Below are 27,296 nucleotides of genomic sequence, written 5' to 3'. Positions count from 1 at the left end.
AGTGTTTGCTTGCTTTAATGTACTAAAGGTTATTCTGGATGACTAAGCTATTGGAGAGAATGTAAAGGCCTGTAAACACTCATTCTTCTCTGACTGGAACTTGGAATTAAAATTGTCTCTGTCTAGTAGAATCTGTAATATGGTTAGCATTACCTTAGAAACTACCTACGAATATAAAGTTTCACAATTGGTTCATTTTGCCATTTGTGGTTTAAAGACTTGACTCAGCATCATATACATCATCTTATCAGACTGTCCGGTCAAACAAGATTTAGTCAGAAATGGGTGATGGTTTAAAATTTAAAATACCACTGCCTCACTGTAATTTAATTGAAAACCACGTGAGGTACAAATATCAAGTTGCAGAAATAAATGTAATTTCAACAGATCAAAAATAATATAAAAAACAATTGTTCACTGCCCAAGCAATATTTTGAAAGTTAAAACAGTGTTGTATCGATTTATTTTTTTTCCCCACAGGATGTTTGATGTTGGTGGACAGAGATCTGAGAGAAAGAAATGGATCCATTGCTTTGAGGGTGTCACTGCCATCATCTTCTGTGTAGCTCTTAGTGCATATGACTTAGTCCTGGCTGAGGACGAGGAGATGGTGAGTAATATATCATGGACTCTTGACTGTTCAGGATAATCTCTTTCTAATATTTCAATAAATGTAGAATATATGTTGATACTTTATAAGAATTTTCAGTGGGCAGTGCTTATTATTAGTGTCATTTAGACAAATTTTCACCTATTAAGAGCATTTTAAGTAGGCCAATTTGAATCCAGCATACAAATACATAGAGACAGATCTATTGAACAGAAAGAGGCCATTCGGTCCATCATGTCCATTCCCAGTCTACATTTCTAGTTTCATGCCTACTCTTAGCTCTTAGCGCTTAGCCCTATAGATTATAGCATCTCAAGTGCCCCACTGTTCTTCAAATGCCAAGATGATATTTTCCTCTACCATCCTTACAGGCAGAGTGTTTCAGACCCTCACCATCCTTTAGGCAGGCCCTTGCACCTCAACTCCCTTGTAATCCTTCTGTTGAGTATCTTGAGTATGTACCCCATTGTTATTGATTTTTGTGTTAATGGAAATGAGTCCTTCCAATCCACTTTACATGGATACCTGGATCTTAATTAAAAACCTATCCTTGACTTCTGTGTTCCAAAATAACCAAGAAATAATCTCTAGTTTATCCAATCATTCTTCAGCTGAAATGAACTGTTTATGATAACAACAGTCTCCTAAGTCTCCGCTGTCCCGTCTCTAGCATGAACTATGTGATCATATGGTACAGCGTGTGGTCTATTTGCAGTTTGACTGGTGTTGTTATACAGTTATAGCATAACTTCCCTACTCTTGCTGTCTAGGTCATGTCCAATAAAGTGGAGGTGCCAGTGGAGATTTTGACCAGTGGGGTGGACAAAATCAGAAGTCACACGACGCTAGGTTATAGCCCAGTAGGTTTATTCGAAATCTCAAGCTTTTAGAGCACTGCTCCTTCATGGGGTGAAATGGAAGGGAGTGCACAGGCATAGAATTTATAGGCAGAGAGATAATTGGAAGATAATTCCAGATAATTAAGAGTGTCAAAAAATAATACAAATGGTGTGAGTGGACTGTCGACAGGCTGGCTTAACACGTGTTTGCAGGTGGTCAAAAGTGTCAAATGGTGTGAGTAAAGTGTCAACAGTTGAATACCAAGTCAAGGGATGACCTATGATCCTGTTAATTAAAGCAGAGATAATTACAAAGAATTGATATTCACCTGATGAAGGAGCAGTGCTCTGAAAAGTTGTGATTTCACATAAACTTGTTGGACTACAACCTGGTGTCGAGTGACTTCTGATTATGGCCGATAAAGGAAGCTATCCTATATTCCCCCTTTAACCACCTTATCCACCTGTTCTGCTATCTTAAGGAATCTATGAACATGGGCTCCAAGGTGTGTCTGTTCCTGTACATTCTCAATTCAGCCTTGTTTTTCCTTTATTAAATAAATTACCTGCATACTTCTCCAGATTGAACTAAAATTCATTTTTGTGCCCACTTGATCAGTTGGTTGATATTTTCTTGCAATCTTCAAACTCCTTCCTCACCATCAATCATAGTCAATTTTTGCATCCTCTTTTAATCGCTTCTTAATCAGTCACTTCATTTAATTCTATCATTCATATATGATCAGCAAGGAATCCACTATTGAGATCACAGCAAATAACTTTCCAGTCCCAAAAAACCGGACAACCATAACTCTCTGCTTCCTGCCACTGAGCTATTTTTGGATCTAACTTTCCTTGCTTTGGATTCCATGTGCTTTTGATTTTCTGGCTAGTCTGCCATGTGGAACCTTGTCAAAACTGTTGCTAAAATCAATGTAGACTACTTCAAACACTCTACCGTCAGTGATTCTTCCTTGTAACAATGTAAAATATTCAGTACAGTTATTCAGACTCAATTTTTTTTTAAACTATTCCATGCTGACTTTTGTTAATTCATGCCTTTCCAAATGATTTACACTGTCAAGATCTTTTTCAGTAATTTGCCCACCACAGAAATTGGGCTGACTGACCTGTAATTCTTCAGGCTATCCTTTGTCCCTTTTTAGGTTTAGGGTAAAAGTTCGGCACAACATCTTGGGCCGAAGGGCCTATACTGTGCTATGTTCTAGTACAATTTTAGCAGTCCTTTAGCACCGCAGTTAGCCAGAGGACACTAGGAAATGATTTCTGACATTTCTTTACTTGTCCCCCTAAGTAACTTGAGATACATTTCATCCAGACTAATTTATGGATTTTTAAGAATGCAAAACATCTTCGCAAAAGCTCCTCCTCCTAACTGAACCCCCCTCCCCCCATTTTTATCCTGTCCAATATTTTGCATCCTTCTTCAAACACAATGTTTGTTTTGTCCTTCTGTTTTGTAAAAACAAATGCAAAGTATTCGTGAAGAACTGTGCCCATGTTTTCTATCTCTACACTCAGAAATAGTTAACCATAGTTTCTCTTTAGTTTTTCTTTCACTTTTTATGCATTTATAAAAATAAAATCTTTTGGGTTTTCGATGAGTTGGCTCAGTGGTGTAATTTCATGTCCATTCTTTGCTTTCCATACTTCCTTTATAATTTCACCTCTTTTTATATTCCTCTAGGATTTCCGCAACATTGAGTTCTTGTTATGAACTTTTTAAAACTTCAACTTCATCTGTGTGCTCTTTGACACATGATTGTGTTGAGTGATTATGGCTGTTGGTGGTGTCTAGATTTCGGTTCCTCCCTTTTGTTGGATTATCTTTGTTTCGTACCTTCCTTTTGCTCTTTCTTGACTGTCTTTCACTGCTGTGACACTGATTTACTTTCAAGCCGGTGTTTCTGATCCACTTTTGCCGAGTTATATCATTCTTAGTAAAATTGACCTTTCCAGAGTCTAAAGCTTTTATAGACTCTCAATTGTACATCTCAGAAGAGGCTCTTTGGCCCATCGAGTCTGTGCTGACCTGTCTACACTAATCTCACTTTCTGGCACTTGGCCAGAATGTCTTGAATGTTATGATGTTTCAAGTGCCCATCCACGTATATTTTTAAAAGATTGAGATTCCCAGGCAGTGCGTTCTGGATCCCCACCACCTTCTGAGTGGAAAAACAATATTTTTTCAAATCCCCTCTAAACTCTTGCCCTTTACCTTTTAAAATTTTGCCCCCTTGTTATTGACCCTTTGAATAAAGGGAACTGCTGCTTCCTCAGCAGCCTGACCATGCCCCTCAATCTGAGGCCTCTCAATCAGGTCCTGCCTGTCTCAGCCTTCCCTGCTCTAAAATTCAAGCCTATTCAACCTGTCTTTGTAGCTAAAATGTTTCAACCCAGAAAACATCTTGGTCAATCGCCTCCTCACATCCTGTGTGCAATCACCTGCTTCCTGTAGTGTCGTGACCTTTTATTCTATCTGTTTTTATCCTTTCCCAGAATAGCACTAAATCCAACTGAATTTATGATTATTAGCAGTAAAATACTCTCTACAGAAGCCCCTTCCACTACCCCAGATTTGTTTTCTAAAACAAATTTCAGAATTGCCTCTTGTTTGGCTTGCTATGTACTACCTTAAAATATAACCCACGTGCATTTTTAAGGCTCTGCACCTTCTGTATCCTTCACAATTTATTCCAGTTAATGTTACTTATAGTGTACTCCTAGCAGTGGGATTGCCCTTTCCTTGGTTAAACGTCATGATCTCATTTAATGCCCCTTCTAGCATATCAGCTGTTCTCTTAAAGTTGATGGTTTCTTTAACCAATATTACCTCTCTTTAATTTTCTCTTTATCTCATCTAAATATTCTGAGACCAACAATATTGAAAATTAATTTCCACCTTTTGCTTCATTAATACCTATGTTATTCTTCCACATATGTCAGTGACCTTAACTTATCACTTGGCTCCTTGCATCTAAGTGTTTACGAGTAATCATTAAACAACTCCTTTTTCTGAGGAAGGGTCACCAGACCCGAAACGTTAACTCTGTTTTCTCCTTCACAGATGCTGCCCGACCTGCTGAGCTTTTCCAGCAACTTTGTTTTTGTTCTTGATTTATAGCATCCGCAGTTCTTTTGGTTTTTAACTCCTTTTTCTATTTTGTAGCCTTTCTTTTTTCATGATCTTGCATGTGCAATAATTTTCTGCCTTCTATTTGCAGTTTTGTTAGTCTTCCTTCTCAATCTATGCTCAGGTTCCCATCTCCCTACTAACTTAATTTAAGCACTCCCCATCATTGACATTGAATCCAGTCCCTTGAGATCTAATCAGCCTCGTTTTTTAACTGATCTTATCTTCCCCCAGTATCTGCCCTAAAGCCCTTTGTCTTGCAATGTCTCCCTAACCATGCCTTCAACTGCACTGTCCTTGTAACTTTGTACTCACTCGGATCTAACACCGGGAAGAATGTGGAAATTACAAAATTTTGGGGTATAACTTCTTAATTCCTTTCTTAGCTCCATGAAATCATCCGTAGGAGCTCATCCCTCTTCCTAGCCATGTCATTAACACCAATATAATCAGTGATCACTGGTTGTTCACTGGTTACCCCCGATGTTCTGCATCTATTCAGTGGTGAGGGAGAATCTCAGGAAAAATAATATGCCAAAAGGTTGCAAGCAAAAAGCTGAGTGAAAGGGAAGCAGTGTAACCTTGTTGTAAGGATAATGTTAAGATTCATTTGATAAAGTTAGATTATGGTCAGGTGATTTTTATGATCAAGTGATTGCAACAAATATTTTAAGTCTTTTTAGCTGCTGTCACACTTCAGTTAAAACATCCTATTAATAAGTCCAACCTGGACCATAGGGCTACTCTCATTAGAGAGGTAACTGGTGGTTTAACTGGAAGCCCACTCTGCCTCAGGCAAGGGGAGAGATTTAAAAGAGGAAATTTTCATGGTAACCTGAGCCAGAGTGGGGCATTAAAACCATGCTGTTGGCATCACTCCATCACGAACCAGCCAGCTAACCGACCTGCTACAAACATAGAACAGGTCAATTTTAAGAATAGAGTCATACAACAATGATACAGACGCTTTGGTCTAACTTGTCCATGCTGATCAGGTGTCCTGAACTGAATTAGTCCCATTTGCCTGTGATTGATCTGTATCCCTCTTAAGCATTTTCTACTCATATACCTGTTCAAATATCTTTTAAAAGTTGTAACCATATCTGTATCTACCACTTACTCTGGCAGCTCATTCCATACACACACCACCCTCGGTGTGAAAATGTTGGCCCTCAGGCCCCTTTTAAATCTCTTCCCCTCTCATCTTAGATCTATCTAGTTTTAGACTCCCCTACCCTGGGAAAAAGACATTGGCTATTCACCTTATCACCTCATGATTTTATAAACCTCTTTGAGATCATCCCTCAGCCTCCAATGCTCTAGGCAAAAATGTCCCAGCCTATCCAGCCTCTCCTTATAACTCAAAGCCTCCAGTCCTGGCAGCATCCTTGTAAATTTTCTCTGTACCCTTTCTAATCTGATAACATCTAGAAAAGAACTTTAATTACCTACTAATTCCAAGAAAAAAATTAAAATGCAATATCAAACATGCATGCATGTGTACTAAATTTAAAAAGGGACAATGGGTCAAGTACAGAGACAGAAATAAAAGTTACGTTGTTTAAAAATTCTTGGAGTCCTTGAGGTGTTAGGATTTTAACCTGCTACCACAGCTGTTTACTTATGAACTTACGTCCCCAGCAGTGGCAAAGTGTGGAGTTCCTAGTGAATGGTTGTTTCCCTAATTTGATTTCTCAATGGGGTGTGGTGGGAAGAGAATGAGAGTGGGAGATAGAAATACTGACTCTTTCAGGTTTAGTTGTTACAAACTTGTTTTTCCTTCTCTTTGTGCTACTGAAAGATGACTATTGAAATATGGTTTGTTTGTGTAGTCCTAAGTCTAGCTGCATTGTCTTATCAAGTTGAACAGTTGCAGGCAAAAATTCATGTCTGATATCTGTAATCAGTTGTACAAGTGTGAATTGAAATGGGATGCAAACTTCTTGACTGTTGACTGGTTTCAGTGACTTTAAATAAAATGGTGATTTCATTCCAAATAGTTTTGTTTATTCCACAGTGGTTTCCTGGACTTGCCTCAATCAGTGGGCAGATGATCATAGCAACCATTTTAGGAATTTACTTTTTTTTGTAAAACCACTTTGTAGTCCAATTTGGAGTCTTGTCAGTCTGGACATGTTATGCAAGTACACTAAAATTCATCTGATCAATTTGAGAGTGTTTGGTGATTCTACAGACAGGAGATGGGAAATGTTTGATTTCCTAGCATTAAACGTGCTTGGATTTTTAAAATTGAACACGTGACCAGTCCCCTAGATGAGATCAGACTTTGAAGAGATCGTCGATCAAAACTTTGAGAATAATGTTGTTCTCTAGAAAGCAGATGTGCTTGGAATATCTGGGCTCTGCATTGCTTATTAAGTGGTTTCACATTGCACCAGGCTGGAAGTAAGCATGCCATAATGAAGCCGTTCTCTGTTCCAGAATCGCATGCATGAGAGCATGAAACTTTTTGACAGCATTTGCAACAACAAATGGTTTACGGATACCTCTATCATCCTCTTCCTCAACAAGAAGGACCTCTTCGAAGAGAAGATCACCAAGAGTCCCCTGAGTATTTGCTTCCCTGAGTATGCTGGTAGGTGTTTAAATGTTCTTTTTCTTGTCTTCTCATTGAGTGGCTAAGGCTAACATTTGTGACAATCCCCCAAATGCCCTTAAATGGAATGGCTAATTAGGCTGTTTCAGAAGGCATTTAAGACCACATTGCTGTGGATCTGGAATGATGTGTATTGCAGACCACGTAAGGGATGACTGCTGTCTTTCCCTAAAGGACTTTGGTTCACCAATGAGTTTTGTCATGTGGTTGCCATTAGGCTAGTTTTTAATTGCAGGGCGGAAGGAAAGGTGGCGTACATCCCATTCGTGAAGGGCACCCTCCAAAGATAGGAACCAATCCCTTCCTCCTGTTTACAAAAACAAATGGTTTTAGAAACACAGGTTTTCACATGCCCTCTGTGTTATGCAGATGAGTGAAATGGTGTGAATCATCATTATGTTATACGTCTTCCTGCTGAAAATGTGCCTGACTGAGGCATGTAAAATCCACCTGCAGCTTTCAACTCAGGATTAATTAATTGCAATTAAAGTCCACCAGCTACCTGGTGAGATTTGAGCCCACATTCCCAGGGCATTGACATGGTCCCTGGATTACTAATCTGGTGACTTTATCATGACATCACCATTTTCCCTTTGCCTCAGTAATAGAAAAGTTTGGATAGGATCAGCATTTGAAATTAAAAGAATGTTTGGTGAGCATTTTGGGTGGTCACCATCTGTCAAAGTTGGTGGAATCTGATCAGTCAACGCATCTGAGGATTTACCCCCTCTTTGCTTTTCAGATGCTGATTGATACTAGCATTTCTAGCCTGATTTTGTTTGAGATTTCTAATGTTCTGCATTCTTTTCAGATCTGAATGTTCTTTTGTTCTGATTTGGCATAGTTCAAAGAAATCGATGTTACTGATGCGAAGTGAGATTATCTTGATTTTTGACCTCCTCCCAAAAAAAACTTTGTGATAAAGAAAGATAATTTTCCTCAGTCTACTCATTGCAGTGAAATTGTAAATGGCACTCGATAAATGTATCAGTTCTGTTGTATCCAGCACATAAATGACACCCACATCCCCTTTTATTGATTGTTTCAAAAGATCAAGCACAAAAGTATGTCATCAAGTAAATGAGATATAAAGCGAGGATCAAAATGGAATAGAACCACTTCACAAGCTCAAAGTTTGCTTCACAATTAGTGGGTGGCACGGTGGCTCAGTGGTTAGCACTGCTGCCTCACAGCACCAGGGACCCTTGTTTGATTCCACCGTAGGGTAACTGTCTGTGTGGAGTTTGCACATTCTCCCCATGTCTGTGTGGGTTTCCTTCCACAGTCCAAAGATGTGCAGCTAAGGTGGATTGGCTATGCTAAATTACCCCTAGTGTCCAGGGCTGTGCAGGCTAGGTGGAGTAGCCATGGGATATGTAGGGTTACAGGGATAAAGTAGAGGGGGTGGAGCTGGGTGGGAGATTCATTGTGGATTCAATGGGCCATATTTCCTGCTTTCACACTGTAGGGATTCTGTGAAAGTACATGCCTTTACAAAGTATCCTGAAATGATTTTAAGATCAATTTTATTTGAAGTGCTCAGAGACCTTTTGTGTACACATCCCTGTAATACTGCATTAAGTCTGGACACAAGATTTCAAAAATAGTATTTTCAATGTTATTAAATGGAACTAAGTATTATTGATCTTGGTGAAGGTGCAGTGCTGTTTACCAGAGTACTACAGGAACTAAAATAGTTGAATTATGAAGACCGTTTTGCAGTCTGAATAAAGAACAATAAAGGTTGATCTACTTTGTGTGTAGAAAATGGTTGAAGGACTTGACACAATAGTAGAGAGAATTTCCTCAACTTGGGAACTGTGCCCTCAATTTGGGAATGCAAAGTGAGGGGTGGGTGGCATAGCCTTAAGTTTTCAGCAAGGCCATTCGGTGGTAATATCGGGAAGCACTCTGACGCACAAAGGATTATAGAAATCTACATGCCCTTCCTTAAATATTTCTTGGCTTCCATCAGTTGAGAATTTGACAACTGAAATTAGAAGAACTTTTTGTACTTGGGAAAGAGTGTTTGGGCTTTAGGGATTGTGTGATCAAGGCAGGTCGATTGACCGGAGGGGCAAATCAGCCATGATCAAATTAAATGGCATTATCATGTCCGCACGTGCCTGATCAGATCTCTCTTCTTTATCCTCTTTTGCCAGACGTGTAGTTGGTTTTTTAGAAGGTAGATGAATAATGCAGTTTTAGAATCTGATCACCACGAGTAGATTGCAGCCTTATCAACTCCAGGTGCATAAAGTACGAATTGTGTGTTCGCTTGAGTGATCAATTCAAACATGGTTGTGCATTGCTCTGTTTAAAGTGTGCAGCCCTGTTCATCATGTTTCTGTTAATGTAAGAGTAGTCCTAGACATTCATTCATCTCAGTCTCTGATATATTGGCACAGGCCCAAATAATTAAGCCATCAATGGAACACGAAACTGTTACGGGAGCTTGACTTCCATGACTTTGAAACTGCACTTTGCAGACTGCAGATGGCCCCTGGAGTACAGTAAAGGGGAAGTGTGGTGCAAGAGATAGGATCTACTTGGCGGAAGCAGCCCAGCTGCGGCTTCGGTGTGACTGCACAGAGACTGTCATTGGCAAGCTGCAGTGAGACTTTGGATAACATTGGATGATGTCTACACAATTAATCATTGAAACCAAGTCAGCATTTACAGGAAAAAAAAGACTGGTTTGCTCTTTGAGGCAGCTGGAGGTGCTATTTGGATCTAGAATATATTGTATGCATTCAAACGTAATTTTAACATGAGTTGTTTGATTTCTGCTACATCATCCTAGAGAGCTCTTTTGTAATAGTGTTTATAGCTAATAGAACCCCGTTTGTGAAGTGGGATGTAACTTCTGTGTTTTTGGTGCGTTTTTTTGCATTTTTTTCAGTTATACAGACACCTTTGTGTTGCTTTTATACAAACAAGCAAAGTATTTTTGGTATAAGATTAATGGTGTAAATGCTGTTAAAGACGTGGGAGTACCCTTCAAAACCAAGTGACCCATTGTTTTGTGTTAAAACTACATTTTCCTCCTAATTTCGACCCAAAAAGAGTGCATGAGGTTGGGAATCCATTAGGTGAATTGCAAACATCTGGGTAGACTTTCTATCCAGCCCTGATGCAGTTTACCCTTCCAGTATCTTTCTCCTCCTCCATTCACCACGCACACCCCCTGCCCAACTGTTGAATGTGCCTTTTCTAGCTCAGAGAGGATAGGCATAAATGATCTCATTCTAGGCTTTTACCAATGCTACTTAGAGCCAGCAGGAAGAGCGCAGAACACTGATGTCCTGGAGTCTGGCATTGCACATGGCAGTGATGGAGGTGTCTTGGCATGGCTGAATAGACCTATGTCTGTCATCCAGTTGTCTAAGATATAATGTGCTGTACATTCTTTTTCATCCAACCAATTCTAAAGTTGAGGAAAGCAATTTCACTTCTCTTGTGCAGTAATGAAGGAAGAGGAGAGAGAGAAAAACACAACTATAGATTTATTCACTTTACGTCCATAGCAATGAAAATACTAGAATGTATTATAAAGAATGTAATCCAAAGAGATTCTACAAATGCATTAAGAGCTAGAGGGTAACTGGAGAGGGGGTTGGGCCTCTTAAAAATCAAGGAGGTCGTCTTTGTTTTGAACCTCGGGAGATGGGAGAGATACTAAATGAATATTTCGCATCAGTTTTTACAGTACAGAAAGAAATGGAGTCTAGAAAATGCAGAGAAATAAACTTTGATGTTTTAAAAACAGTTCATATTTACAGAAGAGGAAGTTTGGGTGGTCTTAGAGAACATAAAGGTGGATAAATCTCCAGGACCTGATCTAATGTATCCCAGAATGTTGTGGGAAGTAAGGGAGGAAATTGCAAGACCTCTTGCAGAAATATTTGCATCATCTATAACTACAAATGAGGTGCCTGATCACTGGAGAATGAATAATGTTGTATCTTTGTTTAAGCAAGGTTGTAAGGAGAAACCGGGGAACTGTAGACCTATGAGTCTGACTTCAGTTGTAGATAAATTGTTGGAGGTGACTATAAAGGATAGGATTTATGGACATTTAGAGGGACAGAAATTGATTAGGGATAGTCAGCGTGGTTTTTTGCAAGGTAAATTGTCTCTCTCAAACTTGATCGAGTTTTTTGAGGAAGTTATGGCAAAGCAGTAGATGTTGTTTATTTGGATTTTAGTAAAGCCTTTGACTCATTAGTAAAGTTAGGTTGAATGGGATTTAGAGTGAGCTTGCCAGTTGAATACATAATTGGCTTAACGGCAGGAGACAGCGTAAAGGTGGAAAGTTGTTTTCTCGGACTGGAGGCCTGAGACCAGTGGTGTTCCATAGCATTCGGTTACGGATTCTCTTTTGTTTGCCATTTGTATAAATGATTTGAATGAAATATAGAAGGCATGGTTGGTAAGTTTGTGGGTGACACAAAAATTGGTGGCATTGGAGGCAGCGAAGAAGGTTTTCTAAGATTAGAGGGATTTTGATCAAATGTGTTAATGGGCTGAAAGATGGCAGATGGATTTCAATCTGGATAAATACGAGGTGTTGCATTTTTGGTACAACAAAAAAGGATGGGGCTTATACAATTAAAGGTAGGGCCTTGGGTGGTACAGTAGAACAGAGGGACCTAGGGGTTGTTCTGTAGAGGTTCTGCAGGACATTGGTGAGGCCCCTTTTGGAATACTGTGTCCAGTTCTGGTCACCCAGTTATAGGAAGGATATTATTAAGCTAGAGAGGATTCAGAAGAGATTCACCAGGATGTTGCTGGGTGTGAAAAGTTTGAGATATAAGGAAAGGCTGGATAAGCTGGGACGTTTTACACTAGAGCGTAGGAGTTTGAGAAATAGAAGTTTGTAAAATAATGAGAGGTATAGATAGAGTTAATGGTAGTTGTGTTTTCCCTAAGATGGGGAATTTCAAGACTAGGAGACACATTTTTAAGATGGGAGGAGAGAGATTTAAAAAAGGCACAAGGGGTGGTTCACGTGTGGAATGAACTTCCTAATGAAGTGGTGGATGTGGGTACAATTACAGTATTTAAAAGACATTTGGATGAATATATGAATAGGAAAGATTTGGAGGGATATGGACCAAGAGCAGGCAGGTGGGACTAGTTTAGTTTGGGATTGTTTAGCTTGGACTGGTTGGACCAAAGAGTCTGTTTCCGTACTGTATGACTCTATGACTACGTGTGATTAAGTGGACACCTGGGTGATAATGATCTGATCGGCTGTGGATTTGTAATTGTTTGATGGGCTTGCTGGAGATTTTTGAGGATGTTACTAACAATTAAGGAGAGCCAGTGAATGTAATATACTTTAATTTTCAGAAGGGCTTTGATTTTTAACAAGACACCACAAGAGATTGGTTTACAAAATTAAAGCATATGTGAGAGGAGGTAATGCACTGGCATGGAAACAGGATAGGCTAACAGGGAGAAAACAGAAGGAATAAATAGATCAATCTCGCTGTGGTTGTGACTAGTGGGGAATCACAGGATCAGTACGTGGGCTTCAACAGTTCACTGATTTGGATATGGGAAAACAAATATAACCTTTCCAAGTTCACGGATGACATAAGATGAGCTCAGAATTTGTGCTGAGAGAAAGAAGCAAATCAACTGAGAGCAGTTGGATAAACTTGGTGAGTGGGCAAGAACACAGAAGATGGAATATAATGTAGATTTTTTTTCATTCGGGGACTGTGGGCTTCAGTGACTTAACAAGCATTAATTGCCCATCCCTAATTGCCCTTGAAGGTGGTGATGAGCTGCCTTCTTGAACCACTGCAGTCCATTAGGTACACCCACAGTACTGTTAGGTAAGCAGCTTCAGTATACGGTTGGGGGTTTTCCCTATGTATCTGCTGCCCTTGTCCTTCTAGAGGCGGTGTTCATGGGTTTGGAAGGTGCTGTGTAAGGATCTTTGTTGAATATCTGCAGTGCATCTTGTAAATGAGGCACATGGCTGTGCCTGAGCATTGGTGCTGGAGGGAGTGGATGTGGTTATGGTGCTAGTGTGAGGTTATCCATTTTATAAAAAGGAACATAGAGTATTTCTTGAATGGTAAAGAGGCTAGAAAGTGCAGGTATACAAAGGGACAGAGGTGTCCTTGTCAGTAAGTCACTGAGAGATAACGTACAGATACATCAAGGAATTTAGAAGATTGATTCTGTCGGTGTTTATTTCAAGAGGATTTGAGTACAGCGTTAATGAAGTCTTAGTTCAGTTATTTAGAACCTTGGTAGACTACACCTGGAGTAATGGTTTGGTCCCCTCATTGTGGGAAGGCTATCCTGCTGTAGAGGGAGTGCAACAGAGGTTCACCAGAGTTGTTCCTGGGATGGCAGGCATGTCTTATGAGGAGAGGCCGAGTAGATGCAGGAAACGTGTTTCTCTGGAATGAGGAGTCTGGAACCAGGAGAAACAAATTTCAAAATAAGGGGTCTGAGATGGGAATTTTCTTTACTCAGAAGACTATGAATCTTTGGAATTCTCTACATCAGAGGGCCATGGAAGCTCAGTCATTGAATATTTTGAAAGTAAAGATTGACAGACTACGAAATCCCAATTATGTAAAGAGAGTTTGAGGTAAACAGCAGTCAAGCAGATGAGGAGCAATGATCGTACTGAATGGCGTAGGAGTCTCGACGGGCTGAATGGTCTACTCCTGTTCCAACATGTGTAGAAGGAAAAGCAATTCACAATCAAAACCAGCTTCAGTGAAGAAAGGTAGACTGAAGAGCCAGCTTCTTTCTTCCAGATAACCTCTTTTTAAAAAATGTTTCGTACTGCACAAGGACAGTATAGAGCTCTTGTAAGATCAGTTTACAGCAATTCCTCAACTATAGGTATAGACAGCTTATTTTTTTCTTAAAAATTGGTTCTTCAACTAATGTACTGTACAGCACAGAACTTTTTTTAAAAGCAAAGAGTACAGCCGTTCCTCAATGACAGTCACAAATAGTGGGCGAAGTTTAAAAACCCAAGTTTAGTTCAGTAGCTGTACACAGCATAGAACTGTTGAAATAACAATATTCCTTGAATACAGGGCACAGACACAATGATGCGAACACTATCACATGGCCCAATTGCGCCATTGCAGTCACCGGTCCTGATAACACTACTTACATGTAACACAACCAGCAAGTGAAAAACATTAAAATGGGTGGGGTGCAGCATAAGAGGACATGGGCCATTTGAAAATCAGCCCTTAAATCAAAACATTGTTTGATACAGACTTTAAACCAGGACTACCATACTTGACATACTATTGCTCCACCCCAGCTAAAAGTAATTTCAACTGTTCTTGAAATCATGTTAGGAAATTAAGTAGGCCATTCTGCCCTTTTCAGTTTTGTTGTTCAGTTCACTAGATGCACAGAAATAAGTTGCCAAGGTTCCTTTTACAATATCTTCCGATGCTGTTTCCTGGAGAACAAGGGCAGCAGGCCATGAGAATGCCAACATTTGCAAGTTCTCTTCCAAGTTGCACCATACTGAAATGGAAGTAAATAGCTGGTCCTTCCCAGTTCTTTAATCTTTACCACCCTCAGCTAAAATATAAAATCTATCAATTTTGTAAATTTTCCTGTTAATTTTTTTTCCAGGGAGAGTTGCAGTTTCTGCTCCACTTTTCTTCCAATTACTTCAGGATAGAGTAGAACTACTGTAGAACCAGGTTAGATGCTGCACAAATGCAGTGGGACTGTTCCATTGTCCGTCCCCTTTCTCAAAAATATCCAGCAAGCAAATGACTGGTACAGCTTCCTCTCCAGCATCATACACCATCTAATGCACAAATGGCACACAGCTGCTGTTGGACGCTCATATCAGCACTGTCAGCTTTTCCACAGCATACACTATGTAATTTTCATTCTTGATATGTTAATCACTGCTTTACAATTTGGAATCAATACCACTTCTAACTCAGACTGTTTTCCAATCCTGGCATTTTAATTAAGTCCATGACTCTGTGGTTTCTGATTTCAGAATTTCTGCAGAGAATTGATTCAATTGTAGTCATTTTGTTTTGTCCACGCCCTGTTTTGTAGTGCCCAGAGCTATTGTAACCAAGCCTACATTGATATGAATCCCTGAAATACTCTGACGCTGCCTTTAAAATTCTGACAATTGATTGAACTAATATGAAAATTGCAGTCAACAGAAGTTCCCTTTGTGGGTGAATGCACCACCCAGTGTGGTACTGAGCTACACATGTCAGAATGAGCCCAAATTCCATCCATGATGATCCTATCTGCTAGGAAAGCTTGCATTGTCATGTGCTAACCCCTTAAGAGAGCTGCGGAGTATTTTGAAAGAGGATTAATTTCTTCAAAAGCATATTCCAAACCCGCAATTACCACTGAGAACGACAAAGGCAGCAGAGGCACAGGAGCTCCATCACCTGTAGGCTCCCCTCCTGAGCCACTCAATGTTCTGACTTGGAATAACATTGCCGTTCCTTCTCTGTCACTGGGTCAAAATCATGGATTTCCTAATAGCACTGTTGGTGTACTTACACAAAGTTCACAAAGTTAGCTTACTATGATCTTCTCAAAGGCCATTAGGGATGGGCAAAAAAAGTTGATCTGGCCAGTTACATCTACATTCCGTGAACTGATGAAGAAAAATTAGTTTCCTGATCATATCATCACTACGTTTTGTTTAGCAGACTTCTCAACTATCCTGCTATTGAAGCAAGCCCTGAAGAAGAGAACAGGGACAGTGCTACTGTATGTGTTATTCAGTTGGAAACTGTAGAGAGCAGAAGGCCAAGGTGTTGGAGATTGGAGAAGACACATTGTTTCAGTGTTGCCAGAGCCCACAAGACCATTGAAAGGCCTAGTGTAGACAGGGGTTGGAGAAACTAGATCTTGGGGATTCTGTACCATCAGGATATTTGTGACCCGGGGTGAGTGTGTCTGCCTTGTTGGTATTGACCGTGCTGAAGGACGTCAGATTATGGCTTTTGGTGAATGGGCCAAAGCAATTGGGAAGTGATAAATCCTACATTGAGGCAGTTGGAAAGACTGAGAGATTGAACATAGTCCCATATTTATGCAGGAAGTACTGTACTTGTAACTACTTATAAATAACATGGTCATTTATAGTGAAACTTACCATTTTTTCAGAGATCCTTTACTATTTAATGCTTTAATCATGTTGATTTTAGTTTTTTTACAATAATAGTTTTAAAAGGTGAAATTTGGTCCATCGGTTTCTTTCTGTCAGCATCATGGAAATTCCCTTTTTTAAAAAATTATTGATTTCTACGGAGATTGTAACAACCATTAAGGTTATAGGTGGGTTGTTGGTCAGTTGTATCAATGCATTGATGCACCAATATCCGTAAACCCAAATATACTTGGAGATTTGGCTGCTCCTAAAAAAAACTCGGCACCTCCATAAGCCAGTTCTGTTTGCCTTCTTAGTTACTTGGTTAAACTGCACCTCTGCTTGTAATACAGAGATTGCGCAATTTCTAGCTAAGATTGAAATGCCTCAACTAACCTCCGCCACCAATGAGCTCATCTATGTTCTCGACAATGGAGACTTCACTTCTCTTATGCTGACCACTGCAGATCTCTCTTTCCCAAACTACTTCACCCAGAACTCGCTTGCAGTTTTATGCATGACACACACTACCTTATTCATCTCTCTGGTCCTTTTATGACTGATGTGGATGTGTCGGACTGGGGTGGACAAAGTCAGAAATGCAACAACACCAGATTATAGTCCAACAGGTTTATTTGAGAAAACAAGCTTTCAGAGCCTCAGTCCTTCAGGTGTAAGTGAGAAAGGTAGTATGAGACACAGAATTTATAAGTAAAAGATCAAAGGTTCACACCATTGATGAGGATGTGCTAAACAAACCTAAGGTTCTTTACACTGATAAAACCTTTAATCTCTCAGGACTGTGACTTGAAAGGAATTTGGGATTTACATGTACATTTAATCAATTAAAACCTTCTAACTGATTTAACAGCATCTTAGGTTTGTTCAGTACATCCTCGTAAATGGTGTGAACCTTTGATCTTTTACTTTTGAGTTCTGTGTCTGATACTACCTCTCTCACTAACACTTGAAGAAGGACTGAGGCTCCAAAAGCTTGTGATTTCAAATAAACCTGTTGAACTGTAACCTGGTGTCGTGTGATTTCTGCCTTTCACTACTGATCTTGATCATTTCTTGCTGAGCACATTCCCTGCTTTTCAGTAACAATGTAGCTTCATTGCGCCCCCTCCTCTGTATGGTCCTATAGCCCAGCGGTCTCACTGTGCTCTTCAATCTATAGACTATGGCATCACTGTTTCACCATTAGTCCCAAAGATTTTAGTTACCACTGTGGAATTCTCTTTTTAAGCTTTCCAGAATCCTTGTGCTTTATTGAGCATGTTCCTGAATTTCTGTTCTTTTTCTTAACGTATATTTCTTCTCTTTAGGTCACCATGTGGTGTTTTATTGCCAGAAAGAGACATGTCAATTTGTGAATGATTATAAACACGTAGTTAATACGCATTTGTTGCATCACAGGCACTGTAGGTTACTATGATATGCAAATTGCTTTTTTGCACTAAGGCATTATTATTTTGCTAGTGTAAGATGTGCGTTCTTGTAAAAAAAATTAGAGTAATCAACAGAGTAGTTTGTTTCCCAGGTCCATATCATCTGTGAACAACATCCGTTATATTTTTTAAAAAGTTGTTGTTGGACATTTAAATAGGGGTTGGTTGGCTCGCCGAGCTGGTTCGTTGTTCCGCAACCAATCAACCAACCTCAACACCCACAACCCGAGCTACAGATCTACTCTAAAACCTTATGGACATTAAATAATATCGTAAACATCTCAAGGCCCTGTGCAGTTGATGAGCAGATTTCTGGCAGCTACTGTGCATACACAATGGATGCAGATTAGCACTTCATGTATGTCTGGCACTTTACAGTTAACGAATGATTCACTGTCATGCTTCTTGCACATTGGATGAAAGGGACTGACTTATTCCCATCTGGTATTATCTAGGTTGTGTTAATTTACCAGATTCTGAGACCAGCACTTCACCGTATAGCAGAGAATAACTTTGCATTTCAATTCCTGCATTAACACCATGGCCTTTCTGCCACGTGCAGTTGGCAGTGATATTCGTGCTCACCAGATGTTCCTGTTTGGAAAGAAGCTGGGTATATTTGTATTTATGCCCTGTGGAGCACAGCACTTTGCTCCTGAAAGATCAGCACATAAAATTAGTGTGAGAAAATTCAACATTAACTTTCAAAATGAAATTCAAGAAATATCAGAAATTGAACTGTTTTAGGGCTTTAGAGAAAAAAACACCAAAAATGAGACAAATTGGATAACATTTTCAAAGAGCTGGTAAGGGGAATGATGAGTTAAATGACCTCCTGTCTTATATAATTCTGCACAAATTGTTCACTATAAACTTGACCACTTGGGACATATGTTAAGGTATCAGTGGATTGATAATAGTCTGAGACCTTGGAAAATGTTCATGAGTGGCTGTGTCACTTTCAGTCTGAAACGTGAGTCTTTTTTTTCAGGAAGAAAGTGAAAGACTTCTTTTTTTTCTCCTAGTTATCTCTTCCTGCCTTCTGAGTGTACTTGGGTAAGTTGAGGTACACGTCATTGCACATATGACCAGCCCACATGTGACTTTTAAGTGATTTGTGGCTGCTTGGTCATTGGAGCGTCAAAATTGAGTCTGGACCCTTGTTTATCTGGTAAATTTTCCAGCTGACGGCACTGGATATCATTCAAGAGTAGGATTTCTAGTTGATTCTTTTTTCTTATTGCCAAGTCGGAACATGGCATGCATCAGGCATTGTGCTTTGTGAGGATTAAAATCAGGTGATGCACTTCTTTTCTGGTCCATGGATGAAATGTGTTTTCTCTTAATTTTTCCTTGGTATTCTCTGACTAACACCTCTCCCTCGTTAAGTTTTTGGATTCCAAGCACAGTTACAAAATGAAATGAAAAAGGCAGAATTAGAAAAATGCTTATGGAAGGACAGAAGGTGCACAATTCTTCTAAGAGTGGGGTGGGTAGTTACCTACTCCCATGCTTTTGCAATTGTCACCACCTCATGGGAGAGCAAGCAGTGTGTCTCACCGTTTCCTGCCAGCTCCTTTCTACCAACTTCTCACATGTGCATGCACGTGCGCACGTATACTTTGTCGCCAAATAGCAGACCGGTCATTTGGGTTATAAAAGGTTGCATGTTTCCAGGTCTCTTTCAGTTGCCATTCTTGTTTTGGTTGCTAGGCAAGTCTTCCCCTTTCTTCCTGTATCCTCCCAAACAATCTTCTCTTCATGGAATGTATCTTAGTCGGAACGTTGTTTTGCGGGAATTGAAAAGCTGGCCTTCATTCATTTGCCATGCATCCCTGATGCACACTTCATTCCCTCCCTTCACTGAGTATTATTGCAAGAGGCAAAGATATAACCCTGATGAAACTTTATAGCTTTCAGAATTGTTATTGTCAATTCGAAGTGCTTAACTTGTATATTAAATTCTACCAATATGAAAATAAGCCCACTGCTTGACCAAATATCCAGGCAATTTGAGCTTGCTAATTTGAAACTTCCATTTGCTGCCAAGGTTTAACTGAAATTGTGAAACAGCTTGTTTCACTGAGCCCATCTGGTGTGGAAACTCACTCTCTTGCTAATCCTTTGTGTGCACTTTTGCCTCAGGCTTTGGAGACTCGAGACCTGGATTAAATAAATCAGTCTAAAGGCAGCAGGCAGAGATGGTTGTTCTTAATTAAATGCTTAACCCACAAGCATTTTCAGAATTGTAATTCTGAGGATGTGGAATGACTTTCTCCTCAACCCAGGATGAATAGCTGTTGTTCAGCGCAGCTAGACTGGTACCACTGCACCATGTGCACAGTCATTTGCATTGCATTAATACTGGCTCCAGAAGAGAAGACTTTGCAGATTCAGTATAACAGATGTCTGTTCTTTAGTCTGATTCCATCTCTCTACTTCTCTCTAAACAGGCAACGAGTCAGACTATTGAGATGTTCTACTGGATAAGCTTATTTCATAGAAATTATAGAATTCCTCCAATGTGGAAGTAGCCATTCAGCCCATTGACTCCACACCAACCCTCTGAAGAGCATCCCAGTCAGACCCACCCCCTTACCCTATCCCTGTAACCCTGCATCTCCCATGGCCAATCCACCTAACCTGCACAACTTTGGGCTGTGGGAGGAAACGGAGCACCCAGAGGAAACCCGCACAGACACGGGGAGAACTTGCAAACTCCACAGAGACAGTTACCTGAGGTTAGATTGAACCTGGGTCCCTGATGCTGAGAGGCAGAAGTGCCACCCATTTCTTAAAGTCACTTTTTTCCCCATGAGTTTTCTTGTGCTGGTGAAATTAGGGTAGTTGGTAAACCTCCATTACCAATTCTAGTCTATCTCAAATGAGTGTTCTGATGTTGACTGCAGTTTGTAAGGACATAAATGCCATAGAATCCCTACAGTATGGAAGCAGGCCATTCAGCCCATTGAGTCCACACTAACCCTCTGAAGAGCATCCCACCCAGGCCCACCCCTACCCTATCCCTGTATCCCTGCATTTCCCATGGCTAACACACCTAGCCTGCACATCCCTGGATACTATGGGGCAATTTAGCATGGCCAATCCTCTACATCTTTGGACTGTGGGAGGAAACCCTCGCAGACACTGGGAGAATGTGCAAACTCCAAACAGACAATCACCTGAGGGTGGAATTGAACTGGTGCTGTGAGGCAGCAACACTGACCACTGAGCCAAAGTGTTGTCCTGGAAGAAGAATGTGCAATTTTCCTTTACCAGGTTGTGTTTGTGAATCAAAGGCCTTGACTTTTATTCTCCTACTTGGGAGGTCATTTCAAATTATCATTCTTGTGTTGAGTAACTCTTCCTTCTGCCTGTATCACACTGGTATTTCTTTAGCTTAGCTTATGTCGCCAGCACATCTTTGTTTAATTTGAAGAAATTTGTTAATTGTATTTATCAATTAATATTGCTCATTCTGTAAAGTCTCCTCTCAGCAACTCCATTTCAGTTTCAAGACTTTCTCCAGTTTTCCTTATCATTCAGTTCTAACAATTGAGAGAAGCCTTATTTATATCAGCCTTGTATATTGCCAGTGCACTGTCATTTTTCTCCCTTCTGTCTTGGGAATTAAAACTGGCAACAACATTCAAATTGTGGTCTAGAGAAGCCAAGGGGGAGAGCCTTTGATCATCTCCTCTACAAATGCTCAGAGTTTGCAGTATTAGGTGTGGTACTGAGAACATCTTCGATGGTGCGCACCTGAAACTAAAATACTGAAATGTAATTGACAAACTAAAATTTGATGATAAGATGTAGGTGTAAATAGCATTTTTTTTTGGTTTTAAGATTGGCAGCTATTCAGTGAGAAACTGCATGAATTATTTTTTCTCTCTTCTGAAAGAGTAGGGTGGTAGTTGAGACTTTAATTGATGACCATGTCAAAATTGACTTGGATGTGTCCACCAAACAGACTAAATGGTTAAGAGCAAAGTTTACGAGTACCCTTCAGATTATCTGCTCTTTTCCACGTGAATCATTGATTCTTTCTTTGAATGCAGGGGTGAACGAGTATGATGCGGCTTCGGGGTATATCCAGACCAAATTCGAAGACCTAAATAAACGGAAGGATACCAAGGAGATCTACACACACTTCACCTGTGCCACTGACACAAAGAACGTGCAGTTTGTATTTGATGCAGTCACTGATGTCATCATCAAAAATAACCTGAAGGATTGTGGCCTCTTCTAAGAAATGAAAAGAAAATTTGACGATGATGGTAAGCCTCTTGATTTTATACATGTCGGTTCAAGCTGTTCATCTCCCTGAGTAATGTTATTTCTATCTACAGTTTTCTTCACCGTTCTTTCTTTGCCTCGAATATTTGATGGTACTGTCAGGGATTTGGTTTAGCTGATCTCTGTGATGATACTACAAACTGCGTGTAGATTAAATCATTGTCACTGAAAAGCTGTTTATTCTGACCTCTATCTGCAGCTGTAACACTGTATTCTTGCACTCTGTTCTGCTACCCTGATGCACCTTTGTATGTTAGAGCTCCCTGTATAGCATACAAAACAACATTTTTCACTGTACCTCAGTACATGTGGCAACAATAGATCAAGCAATCCAAACTGTGGAGTAATAATATGAACAGACAGTTCAGCTCCATTGCACTGCTGGGATTAGCAGCCAATCCCAGGTAGCTCCTTTTAGAGTAATTAATTCCCAACAATTAAGCAATGACAAAAAAATGAAATTTTCACAATTACACAAGGGAAGGTGAAATTTCATGAGTTAATTCTGACTTTTAAGCAGGACTCTGAATTGTGAGTATATGAGATGTGCCTGTGTAGTGGCTTGATTCTGCTGTTGACTAGACTAATCTAGTGGGGTTAACCAGACTGACTGACTACTTATTTGAAGATTTCATAAAGTTCTGGGATTGGATTTCTTTTTGTGTGTGTAATAAATTGGACTCCTGAATTCAATGACCTGCATCAAAAACACTTCTGGAGATTACCAGTCTGCAGTAGCCATTGTATTATGTAATTCCCTGTAGCATCCCTTACAAGAGTTAAGCTTCAAGTGACTTTGGAACACAGGAAGCTAAGGAAAGATCTAAGTGAAGTGTATTTTTAAAAAAGGTCTAGATAAAGGCAAAAGGAAGGCCCAAATCTTATTGATTGAAAAGTCCATAATGCGATTGCTTTGATTTGGGACAAGATGTTTGGAGGTTCAGAGGGAATTCGGGGACCATATGTACTTGAAGTGCCATAGCCTACTAACTATTGACCAAGAGTTGGAAAATGAGTTTAGGCTCGATGATTACTTGCTGTCTGGATGAAATACAGTGGTTTGAATGGCCACCTATGCTGGAGAAGATCAATTATTCCAATAATAGAGTAATGTTGGTCCTCTGTTCAAAAAGGGAAATAGGGATGATCCAGGAAACCCTAGACCAATGAGTCTCACATCAGTGGTTGGGAAGCTATTGGAGAGAACTCTTAAGGATAGGATTTATGCTCATTTCGAAAAGCATGGCCTATTAGTTACAGTCAGCATGGCTTTGTGCAGGGCGAGTCATGCCTTACTGACTGGATTTAATTTTTCAAGGAGCTGACAAAGGTATTCAATGAGAGTAGAGCAGTGAATGTTGTCTACATGGATTTCAGTAAGGCTTTCGACAAGGTACCTCATGGTAGGCTCATCCAGATTAAGATGCATGGTGACTTGGCCACGTGGATTCAGAATTGGTTTGCTGATAGAAGGCAGAGGGTAGTGGTGGAAGGATGTTTTTCAGGCTAAAGGTCAGTGACTAGTGGTGTTCCATAGAGATCCATACTGGGACTTATGCTGTTTGTGATTTATATAAATGACTTGGATGAAAATGTAGATGGGTAATGATGTAAGTTTGCAGACGAGACAAAGATCAACAGAGATGTGGATAGTGTGGAAGGTTGTCAAAGGATACAGCAGGATATAGATCAGTTGCAGATATGGGTGGAGAAATGGCAGATGGAGTTTAATCCATGCAAGTGTGAGGTGCTGTACTTTGGGAGATCAAATGTTAAAGAAAAGTATACAGTTAACGGCAGGACCCTGAACAGCATTGGTGTACAGAGGGATCTTGGGGTTCAAGTCCATGGCTCCCTGAAAGTTGCCACACAAGTAGATCAGGTGATAAAGAAGGCATATGGCATGCTTGCCTCTATGGTCGGGCAATTGATACAAGAGTCAGGATGTCACGTTGCAGCTTTATACGACTTTGGTTAGGCCACCCTTAGAGTGTTGTGTTCAATTCTGGTGCCCGTGGTCCAGGGAGGATGTGGAGGCTTTGGAGAGGGTGCAGAAGAGGCTCACCAAGATGCTGCCTGGATTAAAGGATATGAGCTATAAGGAGAGGCTAGAAAAACTTGGATTGTTTTCTCTTCAGCAGCAGAGTCTGAGGGGAGACTTGATAGAAGTCTATAAAATTGAGATACATAGATATGGTTGATGGTCAGAATCTTTTTCCCAGAGTTGAAATGCCTAAAACTAGGGGCGTACATTTAAGGTGAGGGGCAAGTTTTTTTTTTAAAACACAGAATGTGTTAGGCATGTGGAACACGCTGGTGGGGGGGTTTGGTGTTGGAGACATTTAAGAGGTTTTTAGACAAACATGAGTATGCAAAAATGGAGTGATATGGACCGAGGGCAGGCAGAAGGGATTAGTTTAATTTGGTGTCATTGTCAGCACAACTTCGGGGGCAGAGGGCCCGTTTCTGTGCTGTACAGTTCTATGTTCTATGATTCAACAGCGCAAGAACAGTTAGGTCTTTGTGCTGTTGCCTGATACTCAGACTGAACATTCTTTTACCCTGGAGTGTTCAGTCTTACATGTTGAGATTATGAGCTAGTACTGGAGTTCCTGGCTTTAAAACTGATGAAGTTTGCCTTACCTTGACCGAAACCTGACCTGACCTGACCTGACCTTGGGCCCCAGTGATTATCAAATACTCCAGATATTGAGATATGACCTTAACCTATCAGCAATGAATGCCAATTTTTTTCTGAATCTCTGTACTTTTGAAACTGGAAACAATAGAATTGTTTTGCATTAATGTAGCCAATTAAAAGAATAAAAATGATGGGCAGACATGGTAGGGAGTTCTACGTGATCGGTAACCCTGCCCGAACTCTCAGGCAGCCTGGATCACACACCAGGTCCCAGGTTCTGACACTGGATATAATTCAGGAATGTGAAGTGAAGAAGGCAATAGACAGGTTTTTCAGGGGCAAAGAATCTCTGTGTTTATTAAATGCAAAAGTGAGTATATCACAAGAAATAAAAAGACAAAAGTAATAAACAGGGAAATAACACAAAGATGAATAAAATACAAGTGATTAAAATGGCAAATTTAAAACAGTGAAACTGACATTATTAGTTATTAACTTAACACCAGCTAATTACTATTAGAAACTCAGCAGTAGTTTCAAACACAGACATTTTAATCAGCCTTCCTGACCTTGGGGTGTCCTGCATTGTCACCAAACCACCTTCTCCTCCCTGCTAGCTAGGTCGAATACTTTGGATCTCAAGGAAGTAGGCTCACCACTGGGGATAAACACGACTTTGAAATACAGCTGGCTGTTCCCACTTGCTGTAGCCGGTGTTTCGCTGAAGACTTCAGATGGTGTAGGTCTTCAGTCTGGTTTGAGAACTTGGGTTTTCTTGCTTTGTGGTGGTTTTGTGAGCTGGTTTTCACTTCAGGATGTGTCTGAGGCCTTGTCAGTCGCGTTGGTGGTTTTCGGAGGTTGTGGGTCGTCAGATCTGCTGGTTGTGGTTGGTTACCATTGGTTCCCCTGGTATGGAACAGCCCTGTGTCGGTAAGTTTCGGGGAGATAGCTGTGCAGTTCCCAGGGAGAGTAGCTGTCTGGATCCCTGTTCTGTTGGTAGCTGCAGGAATGGCTCGCTCGCTCTCCCAGATCAGGGCCAGCCGTTATTACAGACTGTGTGCATTGTTATCACCTCGCAAATCTGTGCTACCCATTGTGTTTCTGTTGCCCTCTTTGTGGTGAATTGGCTTCCTGATGGTTTAGAGTAAGTGTAAATGCATTTTGATTAAGTGGAATGTCCAGTATTTCTGTGAATGAATATTAATTAAAGTTGAATGCCTTGGTACCTCTAAGAGTCCAAGATGTCTGAAGATGTTGTCTTAGGTCTGGTTCATTGTTCCTTTAGGGCTAAGGTGCGAATAGGATTTCTAACCAAGCCGGGCTTCCAGACAGCTAGCCCCGTGGTTCTGTATTCCAGAGCATGACCCAGTTGCTTTTTTTTATGTTGTTTTAAAAGTTCTATTAAAAGTCCAGGTGTTTTGATCCACTATTCTAAATGACAGGGATTTTTGCTCACTCCTACAGCATTTTCCTTAAATTCTATCCTAGATCATGAGGTGATAGTTCTTGAAGTGTTCTGGCCATACTAGATGAGGCAATAGCCTAGTGATATTATTGCTAGAATAGTAATGCTCCTTAAATAGACAACCTCTCAATGAACAAGTGGAGTTGAGGTCTTTTGGTGTGCTGTAAGACATGTCACTGAAATCGGCAGCATCATAAAAGGATAAGTGGAATTCTTGGTTTTGTATATTGTGGCATAGTCTATTGAGGAAAAACCTAATGTTGAAATTGTACAAGATTGTAGTTAGGTAGCAATTACAATATTATATGTAATTGTAGGAAGGACATAAATGCATCAGAAATGAACAGCATAGACTCATTTGGATGGTACTAAAAATGCAGTTTCACACTGGAATGAAACGTTTTTTCCTGAGTTGAGGTAATCAAGATTACTAAAAGATAAGTAAGATTATTTCAACTGGTTGGCAAGACATTAAGTGGATGGAAATTTGATACCAAGGTGGAAATTTTAAAAAATGTTCTCAACAAGATAAGTAAAATCTGGAAGTCAGTACTACAGACAGCCACTGAAGTAGGATTGATGATCATGTTTCCAAAAAAAATTAATGGCTTGAAAGAGAAATATTAAAGGATAATGGGAAGGGGAGTGAACTGGATAGCATGATTTTGAGTAACTTAAATAAAATAAATGCACAGACTGTGTACACCAACTGACCTGTTTCTGTGCTGTAACATTTGAATTCTGCTCATTGGCTTCAGACAGTAAAATAAACTGACTCTCTTGGCAGAAGTAGAATCATTATTACCTGCATGTACATCCATGTGCACAGCTGTGTTCATTCTTAACCTTAAATCTTAACAAATTGCCATCATAAAGAATGGGTACCAATACCAGTAGGCGGGGCAGATCAAAGTGTTTGTAATTTTGCAGAAAATGTCTGGCTTGATAAACTTTGGAAAGTAGGAGCCTTTCATAGGGATAATATTGTGGGCGGGTGCTGTCAACCAAAAATATTTAGGGCAATCCAGTGCTCAGTTGATGTGTGACAACCAGGTGTAGAGCTGGACGAACACAGCAG

The 27,296-nt window shown here is 40.2% G+C and overlaps 1 protein-coding gene across 1 annotated transcript in view; it reads left to right on the top strand.

Annotated features, from left to right (window-relative positions):
• The window catches only part of LOC109912935 (guanine nucleotide-binding protein G(i) subunit alpha-2), a 55,463-nt gene that overhangs the window by 23,296 nt on the left and 4,871 nt on the right, over positions 1-27,296 (top strand). The window contains exons 2-4 of the mRNA XM_048606218.1: positions 481-610; positions 7,046-7,199; positions 21,875-22,093. Of these exons, the coding sequence (XP_048462175.1) occupies positions 481-610; positions 7,046-7,199; positions 21,875-22,065 (475 nt within the window). The 3' untranslated portion in view covers positions 22,066-22,093. The remainder of the gene's footprint in view (positions 1-480; positions 611-7,045; positions 7,200-21,874; positions 22,094-27,296) is intronic.

Source organism: Rhincodon typus, chromosome 16 (genome assembly GCF_021869965.1).
Source record: "Rhincodon typus isolate 14 chromosome 16, sRhiTyp1.1, whole genome shotgun sequence".
Lineage (NCBI taxonomy): Eukaryota > Metazoa > Chordata > Chondrichthyes > Orectolobiformes > Rhincodontidae > Rhincodon > Rhincodon typus.
Note: the sequence above shows the minus strand (reverse complement) of the source record. Positions and strands in the feature narration are given on the sequence as shown.